Here is a 24407-nt window from a genome sequence, read left to right on the forward strand (position 1 = left end):
AAAAATAAATAAATTAATTAAAAAAAAAAGAGTTGCCAAGGAACTATTACTGAAAATTAAAATTACAGATTTCATGAAATTCCGGAAGACAAACATAGGGTGGAATTGTGACTGAAGTAGCAGAGTAGAGGAAGTAATAAGGTCACGGTATCACAGAGGGAGACATGGACAAAGGGGAGCTAATTTGCCCCATTAAAGCAAGAAGAGGCTCAAGACCCACACATTTTTGGGAAAGTCATGACAGGAGTTAAGATACAGTACTGAAAATTGGGAGACTAATTCAAAGTCCATAAATGGTTGGCAGCTCCCTACCTCCTCTCCACTTCCCCAGAAAAATGACTACAGATAGGAGAGAGCAGATATAGCAGTTGAATGGCCCAGAGGAATGACCTTTTCCAAACTCTTCCTGCCATTTGTATCTTTCAGAGTATATAATCAGATATAAAGTATATCTTGTAGTATTAAATCTTCATGGGATTGGAGGGGGTAGTATGGGAGGAGCAGAGATTAGGGGAAAAATATCTAAATATGCTTCTTCAGGTAATGATAATAAAAAAAGTTTGAAAAACACTGCCCTGAAGTGAAGGTCTCCAGTCAAAAGCCTGATTATGCACAGAATTCCTAACCTACAGTTTGTTACCTCATTCTCAACTACAGAGCGCAACCAAAAACAATGATATTTAGAGAAAGCCTCCAAGAAGAGAAAGAGACAAGAACAGAAACACACACAAACTCACCCATATAAAATGACTCCAGAGGAAAACAGAAATAATGCAAACAATGGAAAACTTTTAAACAAAACTCTAATGTACATGAAAATTAAAGAATATGGTAGAGAATCTAATTTTCAAAGAAAAGGATTATCCAAAAATAAGAAAGCATCAAAGATTTGCTGAAATGAAAAAAAGCACAGAAGGGATAGAAAAACAAAACATTCACAAAAAGAGAAGGAAAATATGAAAAAAAAAAGGAACACAGAACAATCCAGGAGTGCCAATTTCTTAAAAAAAAAAAAAAAAAAAAAAAAAAAAAGGATTCCAGAGAGAAAACAGAATAATAAATTGTAAAAGAAAGTAGAAAAATTACCAGAGCTGAAGAACATGATGGTGCTATAACAACATTGAGACAATAAAGGACTAAGGAACAGGTGTAAACTCATATATCATGGCAGAAAATAAATACGATCTAAAACTGATAAATGAGGAAACAGCAACATTACGTAAACTTTTTAATAATATGGAGGTAAATAACAAGAAATAATAGTTAAAAAGAGAATGTGTCTGCGAAGAATGGGGTGGGTAGGATAGGATTCATTTGTTTTTAATTATTAGACCTTTCAGAAATTTTTGTTTCTTAATCATGTGCGTATACTTTTTGATTAAAAGAAACAATGTATAAATAAATAAATATGCTGATCATTTTAGAGTTTTTCATGAGTTTCTTCAGCATATTACCATCTACTGTAAGTCCATGTGTCATGGGACAGAGCCAGATCACAAACACTGGCATTAGTGGTCCACTGAGAGCCTTTGCTTTACTATTTTAGTATTATATTTGTTTAAAAGTATTATATATGCTATGGCCTCAGACTGTTATCAATTATAAAGAAGGCAAAGAAATTAATTACACAACAGTGCTTCTCACTATATACAACTCTATGTTGTTGTCATTAACAATCTAGAAGTAATGGCCAGGTGCGGTGGCTCACGTCTATATTCCCAGCACTTTGGGCGGTCTAGGTGGGCGGATCACCTGAGGTTGAGAGTTCAAGACCAGCCTGGCCAACATGGCAAAACCCCATCTACTAAAAATACAAAAATTAGCTGGGTGTGGTGGTAAGTGCCTGTAATCCCAGCTACTCGGGAGGCTGAGGCACAAGAATCACTTGAACCCGGGAGGCAGAGGTCGCAGTGAGCTGAGATTGCACCACTTCACTTCAGCCTGGGCGGCAGAGCGACACTCCGTCTCAAAAAAAAAAAAAAAAAATCTAGAAGTAATGGTTTATTCTAGAAATTATTTCTTTCTTCCCCACTAATAATTGTGCCCTATCATTCAATGGTAAGAAAAGCAAATACTTTCAGTAATCTGTTCCCTTATTTTTCCCACTCTGTGCCCAGACAATGAAAGACTCTTTTGGTTGGGAGGAAACTGTGCGCATGATTTAGTTTTCTTTGATATGCCTAGGGTCTATATAAAAATCTAAAGACTTCATCTTTGTTAGGCAGCAATGTTAACTAAACATGCTTCCTGCTTCTCTAGCTTTCACGGTTTCTGTATACGTGTAAATAATTTCCTTCCTCTTCTCAACCGCCCAAAATTTACTAATCACTTGATCTCAAATAATCATTTAAAGATCATGTCATTGTTAATTTTAAATAATCCCTTAATTTAAGAAGTATATTTATCTCTTGGTGTCTTCAGGGGATTGGTTACAGAATTCCCATGGTTACCAAAATCTGTGGATGCTCAAATCCCTTATGAAATGGCATACTATTTGCATGTAACCCATGCACATCCTCCTGTATATTTAAAACCATCTCACTTTAGGAGGCCAAGGCAGGCGGATCACAAGGTAAGGAGATCGAGACCATCCTGGCTAACATGGTGAAACCCCGTCTCTACTAAAAATACACACATCCACACACACAAAAGAATTAGCTGGGCATGGTGGGGGGCACCTGTAGTCCTAGCTACGTGGGAGGCTGAGGCAGGAGAATGGTGTGAACCCAGGAGACGGAGTTTGCAGTGAGCCGAGACTGCACCACTGCACTCCAGCCTGGGCGACACAGTGAGACTACGTCTCAAAAAAAAAAAAAAAAAAAAAAAAAAAAAAAAAAGCCATCTCTAGATTACTTATAATACCAAATGCAATGTAAATACTATGTTAATAATTGTTATACTGCATTGGTTTTTTAAAGTGTGTTTTTTTAATTGCAGTTTATTTTTATTGTTTTTTCTTTTTCAAATATTTTGATCCAAGTTTGGCTGATTTGCAGATGTGGAATCCACAGATATAAAGGGCTGACTGCAGGGTCTATTCTCATTATTTGAGGTAGTTATTTTCTATTAAGTCCACTCAATCACTGAATTAGCAACACTGAACCACTGCCCCTAAGGAAAATAAACAGGTTCCTATGAGCCTCTGGTCACATTTTCATCAAACCCTCAATACATAACCTTGATGTGCCTCTCTGTTTAAGGATATCTTATTTGATGCTGTTGATTCATTAATATTAAACTCATGACTGACAGCACCATAAATAATGTCTGAAGGAAGCTTATCTAACACATGTATTTTTTCTGTAAGGTACATCACAATCTTCTTACGCTGAATATTAGACAGCATTTCAGGACTACATTTGGAAGCCATTTTTAACAGCAAAGTCACTAACAAAAAGCACAAGAATGCAAAAAACATTGGCATGAAATGAATGTCAAAAAAGTACATTTGTTAACAGTATGAGAGTTAAAACAAGAAGGCAGTGCATTAGACCTTGTTTGATCTAAACTAGGAATATGTGCATCAGGCAACTCACATTTTTCATTGCTCTGCACATATACACAAATTACTGCAAAAGCACTGCAAATATATTTTGGGGTTACAAATAAATGTTAGCAAGTAGATGAATCCTAAAATACAAAATCCACAAATGGTGAATATCAATTGTATATGTGAGAGTACTTATATAGGTAGACCTCCTATTGAAAATTATAAAATATTATAAGAATATTTATACCCCTTTCATATTTGCACAGCAACTGAAGCAAAATAATCAAACGATACAAATGGAAAGGCACATAATCGTCACATATACTTTTATAGATTTTATAACTCGCATGTTGTAAATTCCAGGCAATCTTCAAATTCTAAGTCTAGGCCATTTGTACTATCTAATACCATAGCAATTGACTCACAAGTATTTAATTAAAATTTTGAAAAATAAAAAAAGTCTTTTAAAATCTAAGAGCAAGATCAGTATCCTGTTTGGAAGGAGTCTTATGACAATATTTAGTATTCTGGTAACTTCAGCTGGATCTATAATGACAGTGTTTCCTCAGAGCCCAAGCAGAGACTTTTGGCCTTTGCTACAAAGCTTGTGACTGCAGAAAAGAATTTGTCAATCCAATAGTATAATTAACTGCAAGTTCAAGGGCAAAGATTCACTGCCTTATACTAATGCAATATGTGATATTCAAAAAGAATCCTGAAGGATTCTTTCAAGCAAATAAGCAAAAAGAACTATTGAAAACATATAATGTACCCACAAAATTTAAAATGTCTTGATTTCAATAAATAAACCGTCTGGATTTCAATAAAACATATTTATAATAATTCTGGTATAAACAAAGTAAACTAAAACAACTTAAACCAGACAAGGCATGGTGGCTCATGCCTGTAATCCCAGTACTGTGGGTGGCTGAGGCAAGAGGATCCCTTGAGGACAAGAGTTCAAGATTACCCTGGACAACATAGTAACCCCATTATACAACATATTTAAAAAATATTTAAAAATATCAAGGTTACAGTGAGCTATCCTCTGCCACTGCACTCCTTCCTAGGAGTGTTTTGAGACCCTCTCTCAAAAACAAAAACAATTTAAACCACAAAAATAAAAAATTACAAATGAAATACCTGATTATTCAGTGCACAATTCTTTTATATTACTGGCATAATATCTACTTCAGGGGAAGCAAAACCCTTAAGAATCTTTTTTTTTTTTTTTTTGATGGAGTCTTGCTCTGTTGCCCAGGCTGGAGTGTAGTGGCACGATCTCAGCTCACTGCAACCTCCGCCTCCCAGGCTCCCAGGTTGAAGCAATTCTCCTGCCTCAGCCTCCTCAGTAGCTGGGACTACAGGCAGCCACCATTACCCAGCTAATTTTTGTATTTTTAGTAGAGACAGGTTTCACCATGCTGGCCAGGCTGGTCTTAAACTCCTGACCTCAGATGATCCACCCTCCTCAGCCTCTCAAAGTGCTGGGATTACAGGCGTGAGCCACCGCGCCTGGCTCCTTAAGAAACTTTGAGTAAGCTTTCAAGCAATCCTGCCTCACTCCAGTTAAAAAAAAAAAATTCCAACTATAGATTAAATTTAGAAAAATACAAGGCTAAAACTTTTCATAGTTGTCAAATACTACTTATATTCATAAGAGGCCTATTTTATAGGTAGAGAAACCACTCTAGTTGTGTGTGTGTGTGTGTATGTTTGAATTGTGGTTAAGGTCTATCTTCCAGCTATATAAATAGCACAGGCACTGGTGGCACATGCACTGGGCTACAAGGGAATGTATACAGAGTAAAGCTGTCATAAACCATTAGGAATAATAAATAACCAATTTTACCCAATTGATACTATTTTAGCTTATCAGAATATTAGGTTCAAAATGTCTTGATTTCAGTAAAACATACAGACACCTTCCTTTGCATATATAATTACTCTGAAGAATCAGAAATTGTTCTTTATTTCAATACAAAACTGCTCTCAAATGCTGACTCTGACATCCCTGCTAAGAGTTGAACAGCAATTGTGTAAGACAAGGCTTATAGTTCCATTACAGTAGCACAGAAGAAAGACACAATTTGGTAATTTTTCTCCTTGAAAAGAGTTTTGTTCTTTTTTTTGAAGAGATGTGGTCTCACTTTGTCACCCAGGCTGAAGTGTAGTGGCACAATCATAACTCACTGCAACCTTGACTACCTAGGCTCAACCAATCCTGCCAAGCTTCAGCCTCCTAAGTAGCTGGGACTACAGGCACATGCCACTTGAGCCTGGCTACTTTGAAAATTTTTACTTTAGAGATGAGGTCTTTTTTTTTTTAATTTTAAATTTTGTGGGTACATTGTAAGTGTAATATAAATTATGGGGTACAAAGTGTAATAATCATATCAGGATAAATGGGGTGTCCACCATCTTAAGCATATATCCTTTGTTACCAACAATCCAATCATACTCTTTTAGTTACTTTTAAATGTACAATTAAATTATTATTGACTACAGTCAACCTGTTGTGCTATCAACAGACACAGGGTCTTGCTTTTTTTGCCCAGGCTGGTCTCAAAACTCCAAGCAATCCTCTTACTGTGGCTTCCCAAAGTGCTGCAATTACAGGCGTGCGCCACCAAGCTCGGCCCTTGAATAAAGTTTAAGCCAGTTATTACCAAAAGAGTTTGTGAAATATAGATGCTAGCCCCATACCTACTAATTCAGACTCTCGGAGTTTGGGAAACAGTTTTCATTATACTTCTTTAGTGACAGCAGTACCTGAATGGCTTTTATTTTTTTTCTTAAAAAAAAAAAAAAGCATAGGTTTATGATGTAATTTAAATTCCAAAGAAAAGTCTAGATCAATTTAGATTGTGGTTTGTTTGGCTTTTTTTTTCCTTTGAGACAGGGTCTTGCTCTGTCACCCAAGCTAGAGTGCAATGGCACAATCTCGGCTCACTGCAACCTCTGCATCCCAGGTTCAACTGATCCTCCTGCCTCAGCCTCCCCAGTAGCTGGGATTACAGGCATGCACCACCAACCCTGGCTAATTTTTGTATTGTTTGTAGAGACAGAGTTTCACCATGTTGCCCTGGCTGGTCTTGAACTCCTGGACTCAAACGATCCACCTACCTTGGCTTCACAAAGTGCTGGGATTACAGGCATGAGCTTCTATACCTGGCCCAATTTCAGTTTTTAACTCAACAAAGTTTTAAATCTGCAGTCAAATGCTCTACCACTGAGCTACAGGAAGGGGAACATCACACTCCGGGGACTGTTGTGGGGTGGGGGGAGGGGGGAGGGACAGAATTAGGAGATATACCTAATGCTAAATGACGAGTTAAGGGGTGCAGCAAAACAACATGGCACATGGATACATATGTAACAAACCTGCACATTGTGCACATGTACCCTAAAACCTAAAGTATAATAATAAAAAAAAAAACAAAGTTTTAAATCTTACTTCAGTTCAATGTATTCTTACGTTAAAATATTGATTTAAAAATATTTGAACTTCCAATTTCAGCTTTGACCTGGAAAGAGCTTGGAAGTCATTATTCTTGTTCTCAGAACAAGGGAAAAACTGAAGGAACTGAAAAATCAATGACTTTTCCTAGTTACATCACCAAACTGAGGACAGAGGGAAAACCATCATCCTGAAAACTGAAAAAATGGGTAAATACAGAGAATGACAACTGAGATCAAGTTACCTTGAAGCAGAAGCCTTTGGAGCCAATAACCAGTAGGAACACTTAAATAGTAATTGACTGATGAAGAATGAGTATGAATTCCTCTCAGTGACAAAAACTCCAGGGGCCTAGTCTTAGGGAGACCTCCCCACTTTCATGGGGTACTACCAGATTTTCATGGTGAAAATCAGAGAAACATCTGGCTATGTTTCAGACAGAGGTAGTGACAAAGTAACAGTTTTGAAATATTCCTAGAGCATTCTCCAAAACAAAGGTCTGCCCTCCAAATAAAACTATTTTACCAGAGCCTTATCTGACTTGAGAGAGGAGGAGAAGCCTTCCTGGCTGGCCTCTGGAAAGAAAAAAAGGTGGCAGGGAGAGGGGATGGCTAAGAAATACTTCCAAAGGTCACATCCCAGAAATTCAGACTAAAAAAAAAAAAAAAAAACAGATTTAATTATAAGATTACAGAACATTTCCCCTTCCTCTCTCCAACACCTTACTTCCATATCAACATAGCTCCAGTGTAACAAATGCGGATTACAACTAAAAGAGCTGTAGGACACAGAATCTATTCAAAGAAGTAGTTCTTGAGGAAAACCAAAGAATGAGGAGTTTAAAATTAAAAAAAAAAAAAAAAAAAAAAAAGGAAACTATGGGAAAGTGAAGCTTCTGGCACCTACAACTAACATTACAGCAAACATTAAACATATCTAAGGCTCCTAGCTAGGTTAATATAAAACTTCATACTAAAATCTTATTAAACTCAGTTCCTATATCCTAACACATCATATATAGCTATCAATGAAAGACTAGAAAGCAACAAAAACTAGTCTAAACAAAGAAAGCATCAAAATCAAACTCATATTTGGCAAAGATTTTAGAATTATCAGAATGGGAATTGAAAATTATGATAAATATGTTTATTTTATACAATATATATGATTATTGTTGCTCTGATGTTTAAAATAGACAACATGCAAGACCAAATGAGCAATGCAACAGAGAGATGGAAAGTCATTTAAAAAATCTAAAGGAAATGCTAGTAATTAAAAAAAAGGACCAGGAATGAAGAATGCTTTTGATGGGCACATCAGCAGACTGGACATGACCAAGGAAAGAATCAATGAACTTGAAAGTATGTCAATAAAAATTCCCAAACTGAAAAGCCAAGAGAATAAAGGATAAAAAATAATATCCAGGAACTGTGGTACAATTACAAAAGTATACATGTAATAAATACAAAATGGAGAAGTAAAATACATGAATAATAGCTTCGAATTAAAAAAAATTACTAATAGACAACAAACCATAGATGCAGGAGGCTCACAGAACACCAAGCAGGATAAATACCAACAAATCTACTCCTATATATATCATACTCAAACTGCAGAAAACCAAAGACAAAATCTTAATAGAAGTAAGAAGGACAAAAACAACCTTACCTATAGAAGAGTAAGAACTGCATTAGAGTTCTTGTTAGAAACTATGCAAAAAAAAAAGAGACTGGGGAAAAATGGTTAAAACATTGAAAGAAAAACAATAACCTAGAATTCTGTATCCAGCAAAATAATTCAAAAGGAAAAGAGAAAGACTTCCTCAGACAAAAACTGAGAGATGTGATGGCAGAAAAAAATGACATTTAAGATATGTTGAAAGATATTTTTCAGAGAAAACGGGTTAGAAACGCAAATCTACATAAAAAGGGTATCCGAAAAGTAATAAATGTAAAATAAAGTCTTTCATTTTCCTTATTCTAAATTGACCTAATAGAAAAATAATTGTTTAGGGTAATAAAAATGACAATATATCGAATGATCATAGCTAATGGAAAATTAAATTGAATGACAGCAATGTTATAAGGGATGTGATGTGAGGGAGAAATTGGAATATTTTGTTATGAAGTATGTGCACTCCCTGTGAAGCAGTACAAGGTTATTTGAAAGTTGTAAATGTGTATTGCCAATGATAGGACAAACACTAAAAAGTGAAGTTTTTAAGAAATATAAATGACATGCTAAAAGAGGAGAGAAAAATGGAAGCGTTTAACTGCTTAAAATCAGAGAAGACATAAAAAGAGGAGGATAAAAACATAAAGTGAAATAAATAGAAAACTGTTACAAATATGTTAGATATTAATCCAACTATATCAATTATCACTTCCAATGTGAGTGGTCTTAATACACCAGTTAGAAGGTAGACAGCCAACTTTATGTTGTCTACAAGAAACCCACTTTAAATACAAAGACAGAGATAGATTAAAAGTTAAGGTATAGAAGCTGGGCGCGGTGGCTCACGCCTGTAATCCTAGCACTTTGGGAGGCCGAGGTGGGTGGATCACAAGGTCAGGAGATCGAGACCATCCTGGCTAACACGGTGAAACCCCATCTCTACTAAAAATACAAAAAAAATTAGCTGGGCATGGTGGCAGGTGCCTGGAGTCCCAGCTACTCGGGAGGCTGAGGCAGGAGACTGGTGTGAACCCAGGAGGCGGAGCTTGCAGTGAGCCACTGCACTCCAGCCTGGGCGACAGAGCAAGACTCCGTCTCAAAATAACATAACATAACATAACATAACATAACATAACATAACATAACATAACATAACATAACATAACATAACATAAAAGTTAAGGTATAGAAAAACATATATTACATTAACACTAATCAAAAGCAAGCTGGAATAACTGATAAGGTTAGGCTTTGTGTCCCCACCCAAATCTCATCTTGAATTGTAAGCCCATAATCCCCATAATCCCCACATGTCAAGGGATCAAGACCATGTGGAGGTATTTGAATCACGGAAGTGGTTTCCCCCATGCTGTTCTTGTGTTAGTGACTGAGTTTTCATCAGATCTGATGGTTTTATAAGGACCTCTTCCCCCTTCACTCGGCACTTTTCCTTCCTGCTGCCTTGTGAAGAAGGTGCCTTGCTTCCTCTTCACACTCCGCCATAATTATGTTTCCTGAGGCCTCCACAGCCATGCTGAACTGTGAGTCAATTAAACCTCTTTCCATTATAAATCACCCAGTCTTGGGCAGTTCTTTATAGCAGTACGAAAATGGACTAATAGCTGTGTTAACTTCAGACAAAGCAGAGGTCAGAACAGTGAAAATTATCAGAGATAAAGAGGGGCACTACATAATGATAAGGAGCTAATTTTCCAAGAAGACATAATTATCCTTAATGAGTTTGCAGTTAATAAAAAAGCATCAAAGTATGTGAGGCCAAAACAGAGCTGCAAGAAGAAATAAATCCATTATTATCCTTAGAAACTTCAACACTCCTCTATCAGTAAATGACGTATCCATCAGGCAGAAAATTAGTAAGGATATAATAGAGCTGAACAGTACCATCAGTCAACTGAATCTAATTAACATTTATACAATACCTCATCCAAAAAGAGGGGAATACACAATCTTCCTATGCTGACAGGGAACATTTGCCAAAATGGACCACATTCTAGGCCATAAGACAGACCTTAGCAAATTTAAAATAACAGAAATCATACAATGTATGTTCTCAAATCACAAACTAGAAATCAGTAAGAAAAAGATAACTGGAAAATCCCCAAATACTTGGAGATTGAACAACATGCATCTAAATAACACATAGGTCAAAGAAGACATCTTGAAAGAAATTTTAAAATATTTTGAACTAAATGTGAATTCAACTTATCAATACATGTGAATGCAGCAAAAGGAGTGCTTAAAGGGAAATTAATAGTATTGAATACATACATCAGAAAAGAAGATCTAAAATCCACGATCTGAGCTTTAATCTTAGGAAACTAGACAAACAGCAACATAAAACTAAGGCATTCAAGAGACAAGGAATAGTAAAATCTAGAGCAGAAATTATTGTAATTGAACAGAAAATCAACAGAGAATATCAACAAAACCAAAAGCTGGTTCTCTGAAAAGATCAGTAAAATTTTTAAGCCTTTATCCAGGAAACCAAGAAAAACACAAAAAGACACAAATTATAAATATCAGAAACAAAAGAGGGGTATCACTATAGATACTATGAACATTAAAAGGATAATTAAGGAATTATATGAACAAGTCTATGCCCACAAATTTAGATGAAATGAACAATTTTTTGAAAAACACACACTGCCAAAACTCACATATGGAGAAACAGATAACTTGAATAGCCTATGTCTACTTAAAAAATTGAATCAATAATTATCTACTCCTGGCAAACAAAGAATAAAGGGGAACTACCTCAATTTGAAAGAATATCTACAAGAAACCTACAGCTAACATCATACTTATGGTGAGAGACTGGATATTTTTTTTCCTATGACTGGGAGCAAGGTCAAGATGTGTCCTCCAGACTGGCAAACTGGTTAAGGAGTCAGGACCCATCAGTGTGCTGTATTCAGGAAACCCATCTCATGTGCAGAGACACACATAGACTCAAAATAAAGGATGAGGAAATCTATCAAGCAAATGGAAAACAAAAAAAGGCAGGGTTGCAATCCTAGTCTCTGATAAAATAGACTTTAAACCAACAAAGATCAAAAGAGACAAAGAAGGCCATTACATAATGGTAAAGGGATCAATTCATCAAGAAGAGCTAACTATCCTAAATATATATGCACCCAACACAGGAGCACCCAGATTCATAAAGCAAGTCCTGAGTGACCTACAAAGGGACTTAAACTCCCACACAATAATAATGGGAGATTTTAACACCCCACTGTCAGCATTAGACAGATCAACGAGACAGAAAGTTAACAAGGATATCCAGGAATTGAACTCAGCTCTACATAAAGTGGACCTAATAGACATCTACAGAACTCTCCACCCCAAAACAACAGAATATACATTTTTTTCAGCACCACACCACACCTATTCCAAAATTGACCACATAGTTGGAAGTAAAGCTCTCCTCAGCAAATGTAAAAGAACAGAAATTATAACAAACTGTCTCTCAGACCACAGTGCAATCAAACTAGAACTCAGGATTAAGAAACTCACTCAAAACCGCTCTACTACATGGAAACTGAACAACCTGCTCCTGAATGACTATTGGGTACATAATGAAATGAAGGCAGAAATAAAGATGTTCTTTGAAACCAACGAGAACAAAGACACAACATACCAGAATCTCTGGGACACATTCAAAGCAGTGTGTAGAGGGAAATTTATAGCACTAAACGCCCACAAGAGAAAGCAGGAAAGATCCAAAATTGACTCCCTAACATCACAATTAAAAGAACTAGAAAAGCAAGAGCAAACACATTCAAAAGCTAGCAGAAGGCTAGAAATAACTAAAATCAGAGCAGAACTGAAGGAAATAGAGACACAAAAAACCCTTCAAAAAATTAATGAATCCAGGAGCTGGTTTTTTGAAAAGATCAACAAAATTGATGGACCGCTAGCAAGACTAATAAAGAAAAAAAGAGAGAAGAATCAAATAGATGCAATAAAAAACGAAAAAGGGGATATCACCACCGATCCCACAGAAATACAATCTACCATCAGAGAATACTACAAACACCTCTATGCAAATAAACTAGAAAATCTAGAAGAAATGGATAAATTCCTCGACAAATACACCCTCCCAAGACTAAACCAGGAAGAAGTTGAATCTCTGAATAGACCAATAACAGGTTCTGAAATTGTGGCAATAATCAATAGCTTACCAGCCAAAAAGAGTCCAGGACCTGATGGATTCACAGCCGAATTCTACCAGAGGTACAAGGAGGAACTGGTACCATTCCTTCTGAAACTATTCCAATTGATAGAAAAAGAGGGAATCCTCCCTAACACATTTTATGAAGCCAGCATCGTCCTGATACCAAAACTTGGCAGAGACATAACCAAAAAAGAGAATTTCAGACCAATATCCTTGATGAACATTGATGCAAAAATCCTCAATAAAATACTGGCAAACCGAATCCAGCAGCACATCAAAAAGCTTATCCACCATGATCAAGTGGGCTTCATCCCTGGGATGCAAGGCTGGTTCAACATACGCAAATCAATAAATGTAATCCAACATATAAACAGAACCAAAGACAAAAACCACATGATTATCTCAATAGATGCAGAAAAGGCCTTTGACAAAATTCAACAACCCTTCATGCTAAAAACTCTCAATAAATTAGGTATTGATGGGACATATCTCAAAATAATAAGAGCTATCTACGACAAACCCACAGCCAATATCATACTGAATGGGCAAAAACTGGAAGCATTCCCTCTGAAAACTGGCACAAGACAGGGATGCCCTCTCTCACCGCTCCTGTTCAACATAGTGCTGGAAGTTCTGGCCAGAGCAATCAGGCAGGACAAGGAAATAAAAGGTATTCAATTAGGAAAAGAGGAAGTCAAATTGTCCCTGTTTGCAGATGACATGATTGTATATCTAGAAAACCCCATCGTCTCAGCCCAAAATCTCCTTAAGCTGATTAGCAACTTCAGTGAAGTCTCAGGATACAAAATTAATGTACAAAAATCACAAGCATTCTTGTACACCAATAACAGACAAACAGAGAGCCAAATCATGAGTGAACTCCCATTCACAATTGCTTCAAAGAGAATAAAATACCTAGGAATCCAACTTACAAGGAATGTGAAGGACCTCTTCAAGGAGAACTACAAACCACTGCTCAATGAAATAAAAGAGGATACAAACAAATGGAAGAACATTCCATGCTCATGGGTTGGAAGAATCAATATCATGAAAATGGCCATACTGCCCAAGGTAATTTATAGATTCAATGCCATCCCCATCAAGCTACCAATGACTTTCTTCACAGAATTGGAAAAAACTACTTTAAAGTTCATATGGAACCAAAAAAGAGCCCGCATAGCCAAGTCAATCCTAAGCCAAAAGAACAAAGCTGGAGGCATCACGCTACCTGACTTCAAACTATACTACAAGGCTACAGTAACCAAAACAGCATGGTACTGGTACCACAACAGAGACATAGATCAATGGAACAGAACAGAGCCCTCAGAAATGATGCCGCATAGCTACAACTATCTGATCTTTGACAAACCTGACAAAAACAAGAAATGGGGAAAGGATTCCCTATTTAATAAATGGTGCTGGGAAAACTGGCTAGCCATATGTAGAAAGCTGCAACTGGATCCCTTCCTTACACCTTATACAAAAATTAATTCAAGATGGATTAAAGACTTATATGTTAGACCTAAAACCATTAAAATCCTACAAGAAAACCTAGGCAATACCATTCAGGACATAGGCGTGGGCAAGGACTTCATGTCTAAAACACCAAAAGCAATGGCAACAAAAGCCAAAATCGACAAATGGGATCTCATTAAACTAAAGAGCTTCTGCACAGCAAAAGAAACTATCATCAGAATGAACAGGCAACCTACAGAATGGGAGAAAATTTTTGCAACCTACTCATCTGACAAAGGGCTAATATCCAGAATCTATAATGAACTCAAACAAATTTACAAGAAAAAAACAAATAACCCCATCAAAAAGTGGGCAGAGGACATGAACAGACACTTCTCAAAAGAAGACATTTATGCAGCCAGAAAACACATGAAGAAATGCTCATCATCACTGGCCATCAGAGAAATGCAAATCAAAACCACAGTGAGATACCATCTCACACCAGTTAGAATGGCCATTATTAAAAAATCAGGAAACAACAGGTGCTGGAGAGGATGTGGAGAAATAGGAACACTTTTACACTGTTGGTGGGACTGTAAACTAGTTCAACCATTGTGGAAGTCAGTGTGGCGATTCCTCAGGGATCTAGAACTAGAAATACCATTTGACCCAGCCATCCCATTACTGGGTATATACCCAAAGGACTATAAATCATGCTGCTATAAAGACACATGCACACGTATGTTTATTGCAGCACTATTCACAATAGCAAAGAGTTGGAACCAACCCAAATGTCCAACAACGATAGACTGGATTAAGAAAATGTGGCACATATACACCATGGAATACTATGCAGCCATAAAAAATGATGAGTTCGTGTCCTTTGTAGGGACATGGATGAAACTGGAAAACATCATTCTCAGTAAACTATCGCAAGGACAAAAAACCAAACACCGCATGTTCTCACTCATAGGTGGGAATTGAACAATGAGAACTCATGGACACAGGAAGGGGAACATCACACTCCGGGGACTGTTGTGGGGTGGGGGGAGGGGGGAGGGACAGCATTAGGAGATACACCTAATGCTAAATGACGAGTTAATGGTGCAGGAATCAACATGGCACATGATACATATCAACCTGCACATTGTGCACATGTACCTAAAACCTAAAGTATAAAAAAAAAAAAAAAATAAAAAAAAAAAAAAAATGTGTCCTCTCACAACTCTCATTCAATATCATACTGGAAGTTATAGCTAGGGCCGTAAGAAAGACACAAAGATAGAAAAAAGAGGGAAGGAAGGAAGGAAGGAAGACAGAAAAAGTATACATGTGGAAAGGAAATAAAACAGTCTTTATTTGTAGAAGACTTGATTTTCTACATAAAAAGTTTCAAAGAATCAACCAAAAGAAAAAAACAACTGTTGGAACTAATAAATGATTATAACGAGGTTGCAGAATACAATGTAAATATACAAAAGTCAACCGCTTTCCTACAGACCAGCAATGAACAATTGAAATGTGAAATTAAAAACAATACCATTTACATTAGGTTCCCTCCCCCTGCCCCCCAAAAAAACAAGTATAAATCCAAGAAAATATACACAGGGTCTATATGAGGAAAACTACAAAATTCGGTTGAAAGGAATCAAAGATTATCTAAATAAATGGGAAGAGTTTCCATGGTAATGAATAGGAAGACTCTATTGTTAAAATATCAGTTCTTCCCAACTTGATCCATAGATTCAACACAATCCCAACCAGAATCCCAGCAAGATATTTTGTGGACATCTACAAACTGATGTTAAAGTTTATATAGAAACGAAAAAGACCCAGAATAATCAACACAATACTTAAGAATAAAAACAAAGTTGGAGGACTGATACTACTGAACTTCAAGATTTACTATAAAGATATAGTAATTAAGATAGCATGGGGATTGGGAGATAAGGGAGATGTTGGTCAAAGGACACAAAATTTGGCATGAGGGCTCATGCATGTAATCCCAGTACTCTGGGAGGCCAATGTGGGCAGATCGCTTGAGGCCAGGAGTTTGAGACCAGCCTGGCCAACATGACAAAACTCTGCCTCTACTAAAAATACAAAAATTAGCCAAGTGTGGTGGCACACACCTGTAGTCCCAGCAGCTTGGGAAGCTGGGGCATGAGAATCACTTGAACCCAGGAGGTGGAGGTTGTAGTGAACCAAAATCGCACCACTGCACTCCAGCCTGGAGGACAGAGTGAGACTGTCTAAAAAAAAAATTAAAAAAAAAACTAAAAAAACAAAAAAGTTTCAGGGCTCAAGAGATCTATTACACATCATGGCAACTGCAGTTAATAATAATATGATATACTGGAATATTGCTAAGACAGTAAATTTTAAGTCTTTTAATGACAAAAAATGATAATTACGTGAGGTAATAGATATGTCAAATAGCTTGATTTAGCCATTCCACATGTGTACACATATCAAAACATCATTTTATACACTATAAAGATATACAATTTTTACCTGTCAACTAAAAAAAAAAAAAGGCATGGTAATGGCCAAAATATATATATATATATATATATATAGTCACAGAGATCAACAGAACAGAACAGAATAGAACAGAACAGGGAGCCCCCAAACAGACTCACACAACTAGAGTATAAACTGATGATCTTTGACAAAGGAGCAAAGGTAATTTAATTGAGAAAAGAAAGTATTTTCAGCAAATGGTGCTGAACAACTGGACATCCACATGTAAAAGCATGAATCTAGACAAAGACCTTACAGTTTTCATAAAATTAATTCATAATGGATCATAGTCATAAGCATAAAATGCAAAACTATAAAGTAGACAGTAAATTACACTGGAGAAAATCTAAATGACCTTTGGTTAGGTGATGAGTTTTTAGATACAGCACCAAATACTATACAGGAAAGAAAAATTGTTAAGTTGGACTGCATTAAAATTAAAAACTCTGCTCTGTGAAAGACACTGTTATAAGAATAAGAAGAAGCCACAAACTGGTAAAAAGTATTTTTTTTAATCTGACAAAGAACTGGTATCCAAAACAAAATAACAACAACAACAACAACAAAAACCCTCAAAACTCAACAATAAGAAAAAAAAAGCCAACTTAAAAAAGAGAAAAAACCCAAACAGACACCTCACCAAAAAAGATACACAGATGGCAAATAAGCACTTGAAAAAATGCTCAACATATGTCATTGGGGAACTTCAAATTAAAACAATAATGATACATCACTACCTGCCTCTTACAATGGCTAAAATTGACAAACTGACAATATCAAATGCTGACAAGGATGTAGAGCAACAGGAACTCTCACGAATTGCTGGTGGCAATGCAAAATGGTACAGTCATTTTGGATGACAGTTTGATCATTTCTTACAAAGCTAAACACAATTTTTCCATAATATCCAGCAATCATGCTCCTATGTATTTTTCCAACTGAGTTGAAAACATCTCCACATAAAACCCCAAACATGAATATTTATGGCAGTGTTATTCATAATCACCAAAAGCTATAAGCAAGATATCTTTCAATAGGTGAATGAAAATGAATAAACAAACTGTGTTACATCTATATAATGGAATATTACTCAGTGATGAAAAGAAATGAGCTATTAGGTAAAAACAACAGCAACGCCACCACCACCACCAAGGAAGAATCTTATGAAAGACTGGCTAAGGGAAAGAAGCCAGTCTGAAAAGTCCACATAGTATATGATTTCAAGCAAACAACATTCTGGAATTGACAAAAATATAGAGGCAGTAAAGAGGTAAAGAGATCAGTGGTTGCCAGCAGTTAGTGGTTAGGGATAAACAGGTAAAGCACAGGGGATTTTTAGGGTGGTGAAACTATTCTATATGATACTATAATGGTGTGTATATGACATCATACATTTAATAAAAACCATAGAACTATACAACAGAGTGAACTTTAATGTAAATTTTGGTCTTTGGTTAATAATAATGTATTAACATTAATTCATTAGTTTTAACAAATATACTAATGCCATACATTAATAACTGAGGCCAGGTGTGGTGGCTCACACCTGTAATCCCAGCACTTTGGGAGGCCAAGGCACACAGATCACTTGAGACCAGGAGTTTGACACCAGTCTGGCCAACATAGTGAAACCTCGTCTCTATTTAAAATATAAAAATTAGCTGGGTGTGGTAGTGCATGCCTGTAAACCCAGCTATTCGGGAGGCTGAGGCACATAATCACTTGAACCCTGGGAGGCAGAGGCTGCAGTGAGTTGAGATCGTGCCACTGCACTCCAGCCTGGGCCACAGAGTGAGACACTGTCTCAAATAAATAAATAAATAAATAAATAAAGCATTAAATGGGAAAACTGTAGGTTGGGGGAGAGGGCTATATGAAAAAACTGCTGCTTGCTCAATTTTTCTGTAAATCTGAAACTGTTCAAATTAAGTCTATTCATTGTGTGCGTGGGCACGTGCATGCACAAACACATGCATCAAACTGGAAAAATAAAGCTGTTTACATACTCTTAACATATACTCTTAACTGATAATACAGAGTGGCCAAGAAATAGAGAATATGAGAGAGAGATAGGCATGTCTTAGAATTTACCATTTAGTTATTGTTTCGTTTTGCTGTCCCCTACTCCCACTCTCAACATTCCAGAAGAAAAGAAAGAAGGGATAGTCATTATTCAGCCTGTGCAGGGCTAGCTCTTCAGACACAAACATAGATAGTATCAGAAGATGCACAAAAATCAGACTGCACTACAAATTAAAAAAGAATAAGGTCTAGATTAATGGCTATAAATCACCAACTCCTAAAACAGAAGTACAAACTAATAATCTTCAGAGGCCTGGAAGGAATAAAATTATACAATATATGGGTTAATACAGCTGACTGAGGGAGATACAGTCTATGCCAAACTAAAGAAAGCTTGCCTGGCCTACAGGCCTAAAGGTTGAAATGTTTATTAAAAAAAACACAGTAGTCACATAAAATGTCTGCTGGCTGACTGGAATTCCATCACCTACAATTTACCTGCTCTCAAAAATTGTGTTCAACATTGAGAAAACAGAAAACCACTTATCTTGAGCTTAATATGGGCTTCTTTTTCCTTAACTGTAGAACACTTACTGAAATATCAAATCAGTGGTTAGGATATGTATCCTAGGCAGGCCTAAACCATTAACATTTGGTTTAAGCAACTTTGTATAATTTACCTCCTAAATCATAAAGAAGATACCTAAACATTTATATTAAAACAATACAACTCAAAGAAATCTCATCTCAAGCAAATAATCCTGATGTTAAAATTATTTCCATCTTACATTCATAAAATCATCAAATTTCGTGTTTTCACATAACTTCTAGAAAGATACAAACAGGGCTATATAAATTGAGAAGTTATGAAGCCAAAGTAGACTACACATCAGGCAGCTCATCAAAATTGCTCTAAATTCCCTCTAAAATGTATTTCATTTATCGTATACTTCATCTATAAGAAACATTTATATAATGCTTTTATTTAATCATGAATGGCACCCAAAATGTGATAATCTCAACCTTTACAGTTTAAGTATGAAGAAATGAAATTGTGAATAACTTTGCATATAATTCAGATATAAAGAGTGAAGATGCCAGTAAACTAAAAAAAAACTACACTGATTACTGTATCACTAGAGTTTCAGTGTCCCAAAATGAAAAAGTTTTAGAGATTGATTTCAAAACAATGTAAATATGCTTAACACTACTGAACTGTACACTTAAAAAAAGATTTATAAAGCTAAATCTAATGTTATAGATATTTTTACCACAATAAAAATATTAAATTAAAATGTTATTCGTTAGCATGCTTCATATAATAAAGAAATGCCCAAAATTAATGTTAAAATAAAATTAATATATGGCAGAAATATCATCTCAAATATAGTTTTTGCCTGTACAAATTATTTCTAATACCAAAAAATAATATAAATTGAAATTAAATTCTCTGTGTTTTTCTCTACATTTCCCCTAACCACTGAGTTTAGCGTACAGAACAGTAAGATATATTTAACCAGCTTTTCATATCTTTTATCCTAAACAGTATGATGCATAAACCAAATGAATGAGTAGACATTATTCTCTTTCTCAATAATTGAGTCAAGTAAATGATTATTATACATAGTCATAAAGTAAACTTCAATTTAAATCTACCACTCTTTAGCTCAGTTTTAAAAATGTTTTATATATTTTAAAAGTTTTAAAATTTTATATATATATATGGCATGCCTACAATTTCATCATAGCAACCCTGCAGTTTCACAAACTAAAACAGCCTTTCACTGCAAGATGTGATGGTCCATTTAAACAAATAACAATCTAGAAGATCCCTGCCCCAGTAAGAGACCACAGAGTTGTCAATAAAAAAATAGGTAGTTTTTCTAAAAGTAAAGTACATAGACTACTGGTAATAATAAAATTTACACAGTGGTGCACAGTGTACATAATGTGGTATACAAATATACATGTATTATTATTATTATTTTTGCAACGGGGTCTCACTATGTTGCCCAGGCTAGTCTTGAACTGCTGAGCTCAAGCAATCTAACCACCTTGGCCTCCCGAAGTACTGGGATTACAGGCACATGCCAACACGCCCGGCCCAGATACAAATTTTTAATTTTAGTTACTATAAATTTATTTTTATAGCTAGTTTTACTATGGTAAAGCATATTGTTTCCCTATCTAGGTAATGAAGTTTTATGTTGAAATAAATTTATTTAGGTATAAAAGATGGTCAAATTTAAAGAGAAACACTAAATTTAAAAAGTATACATGACATATAAATTTGGCAAAATTGTTAAGATTTGATACTTAAGTAAGTGACTGAAGTATCAAACACTAAATTTAAAAAGTATCAAACACTAAATTTAAAAAGTATACATGACATATAAATTTGGCAAAATTGTTAAGATTTGATACTTAAGTAAGTGACTTAAGAAATAAATTTATTTAGGAATAAAAGATGGTCAAATTTAAAGAGAAACACTAAATTTAAAAAGTATACATGACATATAAATTTGGCAAAATTGATAAGATATGATACTTAAGTAAGTGACTTAAGTTGGGGAAGCACTGCTGTAGGTCATGTTTACCACAGGCCAGGCACAGTGGCTCATGCCTGTAATCCCAGCACTTTGGGAGGCCGAGATGGGCGGCGGATCATTTGCGGTCAGGAGTTTGAGACCAGCCTGGCCAACATGGTGAAACTCTATCTCTATTAAAAATTAAAAAAAAAATTAGCCAGGCATGGTGGCACGCGTCTGTAATCCCAGCTACTGAGGAGGCTGAGGCAGGAGAATTGCTTGAACCCAGGAGGCAGAGGTTGCAGTGAGGCAAGATCACACCACTGCACTCCAGCCTGGGTGACAGAGCAAGACTCCACCTCAAAAAAAAAAAAAGAAAAGAATGGTGCCACTAATGTCAGACATTCTGCTAAGTACCTTACACACACAATCTCATTTGATCCTTACAACAATCTATTAGATTATTACTAAATTGAATTTACCTATTTTATACTAGAAAACTAGGGGTCAAAAACGCTAATGCACTTGCCCAAGATCACCAGAGGTAGTAAATGACAGAGCCAGGGTTAAAATCCACGTCTATCTGACAGATTCTAGAGTGTTAGTTTTCACTCCCTATGCTACTCTCTAGTCTAAAGGAAGAAAGATTGAGAAAATGAAGTAGACCTAAATCGAACCTCTTGTCAAGGGAGACATATCAGTCACTTAGTATACTAATTCCCAACATAAGATCATTTGTAATATGTATGTCACATAGTTAGAAGACAGCTACAGCAGTTGTTGGGGCTTCAGGTACAAGCTTTGTTGAGCCAGAAAACCCTAGCGGAAGGACTATTCACTGTGCCATATCTAGAGGAAGGATCAAGCAACAAAGCCATTTAGAATATCAAGTGCATGTTCCTTCTATCCATATATCCTTGTATCTCACGTATTCAAGAATATCTGATTACTACCACTGGTTAAATAACACTTAACAGTCCCTACATCTAGGATCCCAAGAGAGAACAAAGCATACTTTTGCTAGAACAAGGGTCTTTCCTGGTCATATTTGCTTGTCAAATGGCCCAGTACTGAAAAACATAGCACTGATGGCTCTCAGTGTGCTTGACTCTCAAGCACATTTGAGATGTAATAACATAGGAGCCAATGGTCTATTGAATTACACCATCATATGACTATAGGACAAAGAAATTAAATTTTATTAGAACAAGTTAAAGAAAAAATAAATCTTCCTGTGTACACTATGAATTACTGCATTATGGAAAGCTGGGGAATATGTACCTGAATTCATTTAGGGCATCAACTATTCGATTATATGCCAAACTTCTCTGACTGGCATCAGCTGATCTCCGGCTCATTTTCATAGCCTTGAAAACAATCATTAAGATAGTTAATTCTTATGTTAATCATGAGCAAAACATGGAAAAAAGTCTCTTTTAGACAGAGTCACATATTTACACAATGCTCTACCAAAATTCTTATCGAGAAAGAAATAAAGAAGGTAAATGCATTTATTGTGGCTTTTTCTTCTACACATTTGGTAATTAATGAATGGTTGAACAAAGTTTAAAATTTTCCACTGTTTTCAATCTCTTATTTTTAAAACTGCAGACTGTCAACACATAAAAAAACTGATGTTGACAGTTTCTGGGTTACAAAAAACTTATTTTTCCCAGACAGAACAAGACATAATGATAACTCAATAACAACAACTCATGGTTTTAAGCTTATATTTCACAGATAACACTTCTGTTAATTCTTTTTTTTTTTTTTTTTTTTTTTTTTTGACAGAGTCTCACTCTGTCACCCAGGCTGGAGTGCAATGGTGCGATCTTGGCTCACTGCAACCTCTGCCACGCGGGTTCAAGCGATTTTCCTGCCTCAGCCTCCCAAGTAGCTGGGATTACAGGTGCCTGCCACCACGCCTGGCTAATTTTTATATTTTTAGTAGAGATGGGGTTTCACCATGTTGGCCAGGCTGGCCTTGAACTCCTGACCTCGTGATCCACCCACCTCAGCCTCCCAAAGTGCTGGGGTTATAGGCATGAGCCACTGCACCCAGCCCTGTTAACTCTTTTTTAAAAATTTGCCCCGCCTGGCCAACATGGCAAAATCCTGTCTATACTAAAAACATAAAAATTAGCCTGGTGTGGTGACATACTATGCCTGTAATCCCAGCTATGAAAGAGGCTGACGCATGAGAATCGCTTGAATCCAGGAGTCTGAAGTTGCAGTGAGCTGAGATCATCCCACTGCTGCACTTCAGCCTGGGTGATGGAGTAAGACTGTCTCAAAAAAAAAAAAAACAAAAACGGAATATAAAGATTCTACAGTAAGATAGCTAAAGGTGTTAGTAATGTTTGCTTTATTTATTTATTATTTATTTATTTATTTATTGGTTTAGACAGAGTCCTGCTCTGTTGCTAGCTGGAGTGCAGTGCCGCAATCTTGGCTCACTGCAACCTCTGCCTCCCAGGTTCCAGCGATTCTCCTGCCTCAGCCTCCCGGGTAGCTGGGACTACAGGCACATGCCACCATGCCCCATTAATTTTTGTATTTTTAGTAGAGATAGGGTTTCACCATGTTGGCCAAGATGGTCTCGATCTCTTGACCTTGTGATCCGCCTGCCTCGGCCTCCCAAAATGCTGGGGTTATAGGCATGAGCCACCATGCCCAGCCAATATTTGCTTCTTAAAATATATTTAGCCAAGGTTGAAAAGCCTTAATCTAGATAGGCAAAAAGGGGATCAGGATTAGGACATGGAGGTCAAAAAGTACTTTAATCTTTTACACTTTTTCAAAGAGAATTGAATTCTGTATTCTTTATGTAATTACAAAGTGATTAAATATTGTTTAAAAAAATAATTAAGATGTCAGCCTACTTTAGGCCAGAAATCATGTTCCTGTACACCCAAAAGCTTCAGAGGGTGAAAGTGAAACACACTTTATGTTTTCTCAAACTGTTAAGAGACTGGCAATTTATAAAGAAGTGAATATTATTTTGTTAGAATTTAGTAGTGTTCTTCCTTAATCAGCAATGCTATTTTTAAATTAAACCAC

General features: G+C 36.2%; 1 protein-coding gene across 2 annotated transcripts in view; it reads right to left on the minus strand.

Annotated features, from left to right (window-relative positions):
• FNIP1 (folliculin interacting protein 1) overlaps nt 1-24407 on the minus strand; it is a 159969-nt gene that overhangs the window by 39780 nt on the left and 95782 nt on the right. For both annotated transcript variants that reach the window (XM_003259927.2, XM_003259926.2), the window contains one exon: nt 22629-22714. In XM_003259927.2, coding sequence (XP_003259975.2) covers nt 22629-22714 — 86 coding nt within the window. The remainder of the gene's footprint in view (nt 1-22628; nt 22715-24407) is intronic.

This window comes from Nomascus leucogenys, chromosome 2 (genome assembly GCF_006542625.1).
Source record: "Nomascus leucogenys isolate Asia chromosome 2, Asia_NLE_v1, whole genome shotgun sequence".
NCBI classification, from domain to species: Eukaryota; Metazoa; Chordata; class Mammalia; order Primates; family Hylobatidae; genus Nomascus; species Nomascus leucogenys.